The sequence below is a fragment of the Rhinoraja longicauda genome, chromosome 30, assembly GCF_053455715.1.
Source record: "Rhinoraja longicauda isolate Sanriku21f chromosome 30, sRhiLon1.1, whole genome shotgun sequence".
Classification (NCBI taxonomy): Eukaryota; Metazoa; Chordata; class Chondrichthyes; order Rajiformes; family Arhynchobatidae; genus Rhinoraja; species Rhinoraja longicauda.
The window spans coordinates 11,394,818-11,407,033 of record NC_135982.1 but is presented as its reverse complement, the minus strand read 5'-3'; the positions used below and the strand labels follow the sequence as shown (position 1 = coordinate 11,407,033).

Below are 12,216 nucleotides of genomic sequence, written 5' to 3'. Positions count from 1 at the left end.
GTCATTGTTTACTAGAACATTTCCCACATGCCTTAAACTACAAAGTGAAGGCTTTGATGAAACCATTGATGCTGTCAGCTTGTAATGTTATGATTAGTGATTATAAGCCAGCCTGTCATTTATTTTAGAATGCTGACAATATTGTGAATGCCTTGTTTTACATTACCTACACAAAAGCAGCATGAAAGAATCAGAATGGGGAAAGTCTGATTGATTTATTTATAATCTATTAAACTATATAAAACAAGTGTCTTGCACATATGTGACAATGTTATTTTCATCGGGCATTTCAAGCCGCCTGTGTTCAGGCTGGGGATGGAATCTGTGGCCCAAACCTTGTACATTCACTGACAAGCCACAGTCATCCATGGTATTCGAACGCACATTCTGGCTATGAAGGCAGGCTTTCCCCATGTACATGGCAGCATTGGAAGCCTCTATTCATACTGCCTCCCACGTCACAGTATAGAGATAAGGATTAAAGAGCAGTAGTGTGGAGCGAAACTCTCAGAAGGTGCATTTAATGCCACATCGGGTCCCGTGCATCCATCGCAATGCTGCTTAATTGTACTGCTTGCAGCATCGCCTCAGTGTGACAACTTTTCATCCCTGTTTTCAAATTGCGGCTATTATGCTTACCTGCTTTTACGGGTCTTGTATTCTCAATTATTACCTGTGTGTAATTGCATTTACGGGCCTGTTAAGCTGCAGCAAGTAAGAGGTTTGTCCCATTCATCATCATCATATATATACAGCCGGAAACAGGCCTTTTCGGCCCTCCAAGTCCGTGCCGCCCAGTGATCCCCGTACATTAACACTATCCTACACCCACTAGGGACAATTTTTACATTTACCCAGCCAATTAACCGAACATACCTGTACGTCTTTGGAGTGTGGGAGGAAACCGAAGATCTCGGAGAAAACCCACGCAGGTCACGGGGAGAACGTACAAACTCCTTACAGTGCAGCACCCGTAGTCAGGATCGAACCTGAGTCTCCGGCGCTGCATTCGCTGTAAAGCAGCAACTCTACCGCTGCGCTACCGTGCTGGACACTCGGGGGAAGTTTACAGTGAACAATTAACGAACCCATCCACGCCGTGGGAGGACACTGGAGCACCCGGGGGAAACCCAGGCGGTCACAGGGAGAACATGCAAAGCAGCCCAGGCCAGAGTGGAACCCGGGTGTCTGGCGTCTGAGGCAGAGGCCGTACCAGCTGCCCCACCATGTCACCCTATACCCGTACACGGCGTGGGGTGGCATGGTGACGCAGCGGTAGAGTTGCTGCCTTACAGCGCCGGAGACCCAGGTTCGATCCTGACTACAGGTGCTGTCTGCGGAGTTTGTGCATTCTCCCTGTGATCGCGTGGGTTTTCTCCGGTTTCCTCCCACATTCCATAGACAGACATGCAGTTTATAACTTAATTGGCTTCTGTAAAATTGTGCCTATCTGTATGGGATAAAACTAGCGTGAACGGGTGATCGCTGGTCGGCACGGACTCGGTGGGCCGAAGGGCCTGTTTCTACGCTGCATCTCGAGATTAAATTAAACAGCACCACAGCTGGTCTGGGGAGGTACTCTCAAACCAGTGTTGGGAAAAGTGCAGTTCAAATATTATTGAAGACATGGTGTGAAAGGGAAATTTAAGCTTGCTTCTTCCTTTATTGGCTATTCCTGCTCACTTGTCTTGCTGTTCTGTGAAAGCAAACAAGAAGTCCAGTCTGCCATTAAGTGTACTGTGTAGACTTGGGCTGCACCAATGAAAGAATTCCTGCCCAGTCCAATAAAGAAAGTGGAGAAGAAAATAGAACCAAGAATGGAGGATTATGGTGACAGGAATCAATGGTTGGGTTCCAACCCGAAAAGCCGTCTGCCCATTCCCTCCACAGATGCTGCCTTTGGACAAAGTCCGCACTGACCAGTGACCACCCCGTACACTTGCACTATCCTACACACTAGAGACAATTGTATAATTTTCCTGAAGCCAATTAACCTTCAAACCTGTGGAGCGTGGGAGGAAACCGGAGCACCCCGGGGAAATCCCACATGGTCACGGGGAGAACGTACAAACTCTGTACAGACAGCACCCGTAGTCGGGATCGAACCCGGGTCTCTGGCGTTGTAAGGCAGCAACTGTACCGCTGTGCCACCCGCCTGACCCACTGTGTTTCCTCAGCACCTTGTGATTTGCTAAAGAATGGAGTATTATGTTGGCTTGCAGAGTACATTGAACCCATCACTATAAGGCATATCGTAGAACAAGCTTTGTTAGCCATAGACACAAGCAATAATAGATGCTGGTTCACAAAAAGAGACACTGCTCAAAAAGAGTGCGTACCTCTCTTCCAGCTTTCTGCCCCCTACTCCAATCAGTCTGAGTAAGGGTCACCTATCCATGTCCTCCAGAGATACTGCCTGACTGGCTGAGTTACTCCAGCACGTTGTGTTTTTTTAAAGTTTTGTTGGCTGCTTTTTGTTTCTCCAACTTTCCACTCAAGGCTGATGTCCTTTGCAGCCTGTTCCAGACTAACCCCACCTCCCTCTGCCCTGCAGTCCAAGACACTGAGGGGATCAATGGAATGAAAGTAACGATCCCAACCGCCCAGTATATTGAGAATTGTGTTCTCCTCTGGCCATTGAGCCATGAAGTCAAACATCACCGGAACAGGCACTTCGGCCCAACTGGTCCATGTTGGTCAAGATGCACATCTACCCTCAGCACATTAGAGGATGAGTGTGACTGCATGAGAGAAGCTCCATTGGAGATTGGCCAGGATTGTAAAATTCTAGCTATGAGGAATGACTGGATAAACTGGGTTGGGTTTTATTTTTATCTAAAGAATAAATTCCAGCATCCTGCCTTAACGCTGGTTAATGTTAAACAAAACAAAGAATGGGGGTAGGGCGGGGTGTGGCGGGGTGATCGGGTCGGCAACCTGTGGGTCAGGCAATATTTATGGAGGGAAATGATCAGACGACATATCAAGTCGGGACCCTTCTTCAGACTGATGGAGAGGAAAGGAGATAGGTATTAGAGAGAGGTGAAGGGGAGAGGTGGGACAAGAGCTGGCATGTGATGGGTCGGTCCATGTAAGAGGGGTCAATGGCGGATGAGACGGGTGGTGGATGGAAGGGTGGATGTTGGTTACTGTGCCTGATTCACCTTGTCCCAGTTCATATCACCCCTCGCAGACCTTTTTTTCCCCCCTCCTCTCTTCCCTGTGCCCCACCTGGATGCTTACCCATTTCTCCCACCATCCCACTCCCTTCTACCCCTCTACCCCTGGCTTCACATTTCACACTGCTTCTCTCATCTCCTTCTCTCACAGCCTTTTGCCTGTTCATCTCTGGCCGTTGTCAAACATCTGCCATACAAACCCCCCTCCCCCTCATCTGTATCCACGTCTCACTTGCTTGGCTTTGTCCTGCCTCCACCTCTCTTCCAGCTTTCCACTGTAATCAGTCTGAAGAAGGGTCCTGACCCAAGCGTCGCCTATTTATATCCTCCAGAGATGCTGCCTGACCCACTGAGATACTCCGGCATTTTGTAGTCTTTTTTTGCAAACCAGCACCTGCAGTTCTTTGTGTCTAACTTCACAGATCCTTGGCAAATGCACACTGCTCAAACTATTGTGTGGTGGGGATCATTGCTTCGATTCCATTGGTTCCCCTTTATTACGAATGCCCTGCTGTGATTTTTATTTCTCCTCAAACTGACCGGCTGCTCTTTCTGTTTCTCCCTCAGAACACTGACTTCTTTGAAATGATTGAGAAGATGCAGGTACGTTGTTGCTTTTCGCGTTGGGAAAGCAAAGCCATTGGATGAAGAGAACATCTCAAAGCCAGTTTGATACACACGGCCAAGACTGTCGAGACCCTTGCGGATACGGCAGTGTGTCCAAGAGGCTTTTGGATGGGCACATGCAGGGAATGGAGGGACGTGGGTCATGAGGAGGCTTCAACTTGGCATCATGTTCGTCATGGACATTGTGGGCCTAAGAGCCTGTTACTGTACTGCTCTATAATTAATAAGCAAGCGCGGGACACATGCGGGACTTTAAGTCTTCTGGATTTCTCGGAGGCATCGTGCCCGCCCTTCCATAACAGGACACGTGTGCGCACCTGTAATCTGCAATGTAAAGGGGGCGTGTGGAGTACTCTTTCCCCCCTCAGCCCAGCCCGCTCCCCCATGGCTGACTCTTCCCATTCCCCATGCCCCGTTTGGTGGAATTCTCTGCCACAGAAGGTAGTTGAGGCCAGTTCATTGGCTATATTTAAGAGGGAGTTAGATGTGGCCCTTGTGGCTAAAGGGATCAGAGGGTATGGAGGGAAGGCAGGTACAGGTTACTGAGTTGGATGATCAGCCATGATCATATTGAATGGCGGTGCAGGCTTGAAGGGCCGAATGGCCTACTCCTGCACCTATTTTCTATGTTTCTGCATCCCTGTACAAGAAGGTTTCTTTTATCAAAACCTTAAGAGAAAGAAATGATCTGTCCTGTGACACTTGCCTCAGGGGAATCAATCATTGGCGATGTGGGGAGAGTATTCCTGTACAGTCTGCACCCCAAGCCCACCGTGTATTGCAGCCCTGACCCCAACATCAGACTGGCAGCCACTTCTGGGCCCCCTGATATGGGGCCGGTCTGAACCTGAAGCTGCTTTGCTTGCCGGCTGCGCTCAGTGAAACCTGTGGGTAGGGAGTTGTCTGAGGCTACAAGAAGAAGGCAGGAGAATGAGGTTTGGAGCGAGAGATAGATCAGCCATGATTGAATGGCAGGATAGACGTGATGGACCAAATGGCCTAATTCTGCTCCTATCACTTATGAACTAATGAACCTGCCACCACACCCATCTATTGCCGCCAAGAAGTTAAACAAGCCTTTTGTGCCTGCCGTCGCCTCTGCTGATCGCCAATGCAAAGTGTACATTTGATTAGGGGGAGATTTGCGTATTTGTTTGGATGCCGTGGTGTTTGTATGTTACTGATGCAATCACATTTCTTCCCATCTCTTCCTGGTTGTGTGATGTCACCGTCTAGGGGTGCAGAATGGACGAGCAGAGATGCACTCTTCCACCATCTCTTAAAGTAGGTGTTGCCCACTGGCGTTTCTGGTCAAACACTCCAGGGTATTAATTAACAAGGTGGCAAGGTTAAGAAATGGGCAGAGTGTCCTAATTGATTGAAAGGAACGGTATTGAACCAGTCACTTTGACCTACCAATGCAGACAGGGTTATGGGGATGACTTCCTGGATGACCTTCTTTGCATTTGGTTCTGCAAAGAAAGACTGGAGGTTAATACCGAAGATAGGCACAAAGCAACTCAGCGGGTCAGGCAGCATCTCTGGAGGTGACGTTTCCTGTCTGTTTTTTCCAGAGACGCTGCCCGACCCACTGAGTTGCTCCAGCACTTTGTGCCTATCCTCGGTATAAACCGCATCCGCAGTTGCTCCCTGCCCAGTGGAGGTTAATATATGTGTCCATGCCAAGCACAGCTCAGACCCCTTGTAATATATGTGTTTGTTGAAGACTGCATTTGAAGTTTGGAATTAAAAGAACTAAAATGGAGAGGCAGAGTTGAACTCACAGAGCTAAGAAACAACTTCAACCCCCTAAAGTCAGACTATAATGGTGATGACAATGACTGCAAATAGCAGTGTTTTGTGAGTGAGTTTAAAGGTGAGACAAAGGCATACAGGTATATAGGTTGATAGATAGACACAAAAGGCTGGTGTAACTCAGCGGGACAGGCAGCATCTCTGGAGAGATGGAATGGATGACGTTTCGGCATGAAACGTCACCCATTCCTTCCTTCCAGAGATGCCTGTCCTGCTGAGTTACTCCAGCCTTTTGTATCGATCTTCAGTTTAAACTAGCATCTGCAGTTCCTTCCTGCACAGGTTTGAAGGTTAATTGGCTTTGGGGAAAAAATGTACATTGTCCCTAGTGTGTATAGGGTAATGCTAGTCTGCAGGATGATCACAGGTCAGCACGGACTCGGTGGGCCGAAGGGCCAGTTTCCACGCTGTATCTCTAAGCGAAAGTAAACCAAGCAGCTTATGGGGTGTGTCCATATTCCAGATGTGGCAGGCGAGGTGTGGTAAGACTGTTAGTTGCATTGTTGATACTTCGACAAACTTAACTAAATTGAAATTACATTCTGCAGACCTCATCGTAACTCTGCTCTGCTTCTTCTTTTACAGACAGAAGAAGATTACATTCCTTATCCCAGTGTTCATGAGGTAAGGCCTTCAGATTTTATTTCATGACGTGGAGGTAATGATGACTAGCTGGTCTCTTGCACCTGGAAACAAATCTGAGTCCTGCTCTTGTTCCAAATGAGTTTGGGGTTGATGCCCTATCTGCACATCCACCTTCCTGCGCCTTTCAACAACAGTAAAGGCTTTAAACGTGTCTGTAGACCGGATAACTCTGATTGGAAGAGTAGGGGAAATCCCTACCCTCTGGTTGGATCTATTGTCAAAGACTAGGCAGCCACACACTGAATAACGGATGGCCCCAGTCAACAGAGGAAACTGGAATTCTAAAATGTAAACATCTGACTTTGATAAAGCTTCCATCAAGCTGTTCACCGTATCCTAGAATGAAACATTTAGACAGGTACATGGATAGGACAGGTTCAGAGGGACATAGGCTAACTGAAGGCAGGTGGGACTAGTGTCGATGGGGTATATGTTGGTCGGAGTGGGGGATTAGGCTGAACAGCCCGTTTCCACACTGGAGGCTTCTATGACCCGATGGTGAATAGAGCTTTTAGAGTTTCTAAATTGATTGATTGCCTGAAGGATGAAGCATGGAAACAGGCCCCAATAGATCCACACTGACCATCGACTGACCCATTAACAAAGTAATTCTAAGTTATTCCCACTTGCGCATCCTCTCCCTGCAATTTACAACGGCCAATTGACCTACAAACAAAGGTTTGTAACAAAATTCAAGGAAGTGTACTGAGTGAACGTTTTCGATCTTTACATTTTCACTTTAAGTTGCACTATATACATTTACTAGGATGCCACCATGAATAATAAGTGAAAATTGGGTCGACTTGAAGTTCGAAGCTTTCTATGTTGGAACTGGAAAGGTTCCTGACAAAGATCACAATAAAGCCCTTGGCAATTCTTCCCACTCACTAGCTAGATGTCACCAAAAGAGAGGGGTTTAAAATCATTACAGAACAGACCAAGGGTGAAATTGGAAGAAATTATTTGTACAATAACATAAGGCACCGTGTTTTCAAATATTATTTAACCACAATTTTTTTTAAATAATTTTTTTTACTGGTGTTTTTAAAAGGGGAACGTGAAAGGTTACAGACTGTCAACAGCAAAGCCCATTATAGCACTGGATAATTCCATAGGTATTGGATGTATTCAACAGAGAGTTAGATATAGCTCTTAGGGCTAACAGTATCAAGGGATATGGGTTGAAAGCAGGATCAGGGTACTGATTCTGGATGATCAGCCATGATCAGTTGTGAAGCTGTGGAACTCTCTGCCTCAGAAGGCAGTGGAGGCCAATTCCCTGGATGCTTTCAAGAGAGAGTTAGATAGAGCTCTTAATGATAGCGGAGTCAAGGGATATGGGGAGAAGGCAGGAACAGGGTACTGATTGTGGCTGATCAGCCATGATCACGGTGAATAGTGGTGCTGGCTCGAAGGGCGAATGGCCTACTCCTGCACCTATTGTCTATTGTCTATTGAATGGTGGTGCTGGCTCGAAGGGCCGAATGGCCTACTCCTGCACCTATTGTCTATTGAATGATGGTGCTGGCTCGAAGGGCCGAATGTCCTACTCCTGCACCTATTTTCTCTGTTTCTATAAGATGGGAAACAGTGGATGAATTTTATATCTAGGACTGGATGTGGAATTTTTAGATGAGCAACAAAGAATGTAGTCTTCGTAGGAAGTTCCCCAAAGATTTCAATTTTTCCAGACACACTTACATTCATAAAATTAGTTACGTTGCCAGAATTTGTGTAATATCAAACAAATTGCTTGAAGGAGATTCTAATGGCCACGCTGAAGTACTTGTTCCTGTTAATATTGCCTCAGCAATGTCTCCATGCGGTGTGATCAATACAATGTTGAGGTTTCAGAACTGCTGGTTCAATGGAAATTCATAATGTAATAAGCATTTACAATTATGGGTGGCACTTTGGCGCAGCCGGTATTACTGACTGTATCTAGTCCCGATTCTTGCGGCTCAGGGAGGGTGGGGAGAGAAGGCAAGCTATGGGTGGCGGCCCAGTGGCGCAGCTGGTACAGCGCCAGAGCCCCCGGTTCGATCCCGACCTCAGGTTCTGTTTGTGGGGAGTTTTCTCATTCTCCCCGTGACCGCGTGGGTTTCCTCCGGGTGCTCCGGTTTCTTCCTACATCTCAAAGACGCGCAGGTGTATAGATTAGTTTGCCTCTGTAAATTGTCCCTAGAGTGGATGAGAAACTGGGGTAACATAGAACTAGTTTGAATTGATGGTCAATGGTCAGTGTGACTTGATGTGCCGAAAGGCCTACTTCCATGCTGTATCTCTAAACTAAACTAAATGAAACATACAAGTTATAGGAGTAGAATTAGACCATTCGGCCAATCAAGTCCATTCCGCCATTCAATTATGGCTGATCTCTGCCTCCTAATCCCATTTTCCTGCCTTCTCCCCATAACCCTTGACACCCATTCTAATCAAGAATTTGTCTTACCCTGCCATAAAAATATCCATTTACTTGGCCTCCACAGCCCTTCGTGACAATGGGTTCCACAGATTAACTAAAGAGGTTCCTCCTCACCTTCTTTCTAAAAGAGCGCCCTTTAATTCTGAGGCTCTGACCTCTGGTCCTAGACTCTCCCACCAATGGAAACATTCCTTCCACATCCACTCTATGCCTTTCACTATTCTGTAAGTTTCAATGAGGCCCCCCTCAACCTTCCAAACTCCAGCGAGTACAGGCCCAGTGCTGTCAAATGCTCATTATGTGCTAACCCATCCATTCCTAGAATCATTCTTGTAATCCTCCTCTGGACCCTCTTCAGAGCCAGCATATCCTTCCTCAGATATGGGGCACAAATTTGCTCACAGTGCCCCAAATGCGGCCTGACCAGCGCCTTAGAGAGCCTCAGCATTACATCTCTGCTGGTATATGATAGTGGATCTGCATCAATGTGTCCTAGTGAAATTTAAATTGGCATTATCAAAAACATTCCCGGAGTACATTTCCTCATCCTTTGTTATAGGCAGGGTACATCAAGTTTTAGAAAAGTTTTTACTTTTTCAGTCAGAGAGTTGTGAATCTGTGGAATTCTCTGCCTCAGAAGGCAGTGGAGGCCAATTCTCTGAATGCATTCAAGAGAGAACTAGATAGAGCTCTCAAGGATAGCGGAGTGAGGGGGTATGGGGAGAAGGCAGGAACGGGGTACTGATTGAGAATGATCAGCCATGATCACAATGAATGGCGGGGCTGGCTCGAAGGGCCGATTGGCCTCCTCCTGCACCTATTGTCTATTGAAAACTATCTAAGAAGAGGAGAAGGTATTGATAGATGATTTATAGAAGTTAACTGTAGATCCTCTTCAAATTTCAGAATCCAGAACGTATAAGTTATTGTCCTTGCTTCTTGTATCCCATCTTCAAGGCTGGTGGTGTTAGATATCATTAGTGGCTGCTTTGTCCACGGTGGTGATTTTCCCAATCTCCCATTGGAAGCCTCCCTTTAGGCTCGAGCAGTATGAAGAAACAGCTAAAAGCAGACATTACCGTTCATTCGCAAAATACAAAGTGCTGGAGGAACTCAGTAGGTCAGGCAGCATTGATTCTTGATTGGTAAGGGTGTCAGGGGTTATGAGGAGAAAGCAGAAGAATGAGGTTGAGAGGGAAAAATCGATCAGCCACGATCGAATGGCAGAGTAGTTTCGAAAGCCGAGTGGCTTAATTCTGCTCCAATGTCTTATCAGGGGAGGGAACAAGCAGGCAACGTTTTGGGACAGGACCCTTCTTTAGACTGGATGGACTTCTCTGCTGCCTGACTTGCTGAGTTGCTCCACGATTTGTGTTTTGCTCATGATTCCAGCCTTTGCAGATCCTCGGGAACCATGTTACCCTTCTTTCGCTGAGGGCACAGGATGGAAAGTTTGAAGACACTGGAAAAATCTGCCTGTCAAACCCTTCCTGACGTCAGACCATAGAAAAAGACATCTCTCTCTCACAGTCTCATTAATTTCACTGCAACTCTAAACCTCCAGTGACTCCAGGGCAGTACAGTGATGCAGCGGTAGAGTTGCTGCCATACAGCGCCAGAGTCCCGATGCTGACTATGGATGCTGTCTGTACGGTGTTTGCACATTCTTCCTGTGTTTTTCCCGGGTGCTCCAGTCTCCTGTCACACTCCAAAGACGTACAGGTTTGTAGGTTTGTAGGTTGACACAAAAAGCTGGAGAAACTCAGAGGGACAGGCAGCATCCCTGGAGAGAAGAAATGGGTGACATTTCGGGTCGAGATACCTTCCTACCGGTTTGCAGGTTAATTGGCTTCAGTAAAGATCGTAAAATTTTTACAAGCACGGTGGCGCAGCGGTAGAGTTGCTGCCTTACAGCGAATGCTGCGCTGGAGACTCAGGTTCGATCCTGACTACGGGCGCCGTCTGTACGGAGTTTGTACGTTCTCCCCGTGACCTGCGTGGGTTTTCTCCGAGATCTTCAGTTTCCTCCCACACTCCAAAGACGTACAGGTTTGTAGGTTAATTGGCTGGGCAAATGTTTAAAAAAATTGTCCCTAGGGTGTAGGATAGTGTTAATGTGCGGGGATCGCTGGGCAGCGCGGACCCGGTGGGCCGAAGGGCCTGTTTCCACGCTGTATCTCTAAATCTAAAATTGGCCCTAGTGTGTAGGTCAGTGCTACTGTACGGGGATCGCTGGTCAGCATGGGCTTGGTGGGCCGAAGGGCCTGTTTCCGCGCAGTATCTCTAAACTAAAAGACGCGGCCAGCACACAACCTCGGTACTTGAATCATCTGCTAAGGAGCTTCTGTTTGCATTGAGTTTCTACCTGTCCTTCCGGTAGGTTCTGCAGCGCGACACACCGTACCCAATCATCCTCCTCCCTCAGTTTGGTGGCTACTGGATCGAGGGGATGAACCACGAGATGACAAGTTCCCCCGAGGCAGAACAGGTCTCATCTCCGCCATCCAAACCCAAGCTGGAATGCAACACCATCGCTAAAATCTACAGGAAACACTTCCTGGGAAAGGTATGAAGCTCCTACATTTTAACTGACAAAATCGATCATTGATCACGGCCTGACCATTGACCAGGGAGGCACGGTGGCGCAGCGGTAGAGTTGCTGCCTTACAGCGAATGCAGCGCCGGAGACTCAGTTTCGATCCTGACTACTGGCGTCGTCTGTACGGAGTTTGTACGTTCTCCCCGTGACCTGCGTGGGTTTTCTCCGAGATCTTCGGTTTCCTCCCACACTCCAAAGACGTACAAGTGTGTAGGTTAATTGGCTGGGCAAATGTAAAAAAAATTGTTCCTAGTGTGTGTAGGATAGTGTTAATGTGCGGGAATCGCTGGGCGGCGCGGAACCGGTGGGCCGAAGGGCCTGTTTCCGCACTGTATCTCTAAATCTAAAAATCTAAATCTTCAATAACGTGATTGATGGAATATATTTTTAAAAATCAGGATAGCATTTTGAAGATTCAGCAATAACATGCATAGAAGGGAATTTTTCTGAAGTCTCTGATTCACATCGGATGAGTAATCACTGGAATCAATTACTTTCCTACAAAACATCAGGTACTTGAACTGACCTGCACAACCCTCATACTACCCCGCCAACTCAACACTTGTTGCACTGCACACAAAATGCTGGAGCAACTCAACGGGGCAGGCAGCGTCTCTGGAGAGAAAGAATGGGTGACGTTTCGGGTCGAGACCCTTTTTCAACCTGAAGAAGGCTCTCGACCAGCAAAAGTTTCGGGTTTTGGGTCGAGTCCCTCCTTCAGATTGAAACGTCACCCATTCCTTCGCTCCAACGATGCTGCCTGTCCCGCTGAGTTACTCCAGCATTTTGTGTCTATCTTCGATTTAACCCACCATCTGCAGTTCCTTCCTACACACGTGTTGCACTGCCATGGACTTGTGTTCCAAATGTGTATTTTTACACTAATGTCTTTTTTTTTAATATACAGACTTGTTCTGTTCACTGTC

General features: G+C 47.2%; 1 protein-coding gene across 14 annotated transcripts in view; it reads left to right on the top strand.

Annotated features, from left to right (window-relative positions):
- LOC144608138 (rap1 GTPase-activating protein 1-like) overlaps positions 1–12,216 on the top strand; it is a 396,852-nt gene that overhangs the window by 306,662 nt on the left and 77,974 nt on the right. For all 14 annotated transcript variants that reach the window (XM_078425536.1, XM_078425541.1, XM_078425532.1 and 11 more), the window contains 4 exons: positions 3,747–3,782; positions 5,043–5,090; positions 6,207–6,245; positions 11,072–11,257. In XM_078425536.1, the coding sequence (XP_078281662.1) occupies positions 3,765–3,782; positions 5,043–5,090; positions 6,207–6,245; positions 11,072–11,257 (291 nt within the window). In that variant the 5' untranslated portion in view covers positions 3,747–3,764. The remainder of the gene's footprint in view (positions 1–3,746; positions 3,783–5,042; positions 5,091–6,206; positions 6,246–11,071; positions 11,258–12,216) is intronic.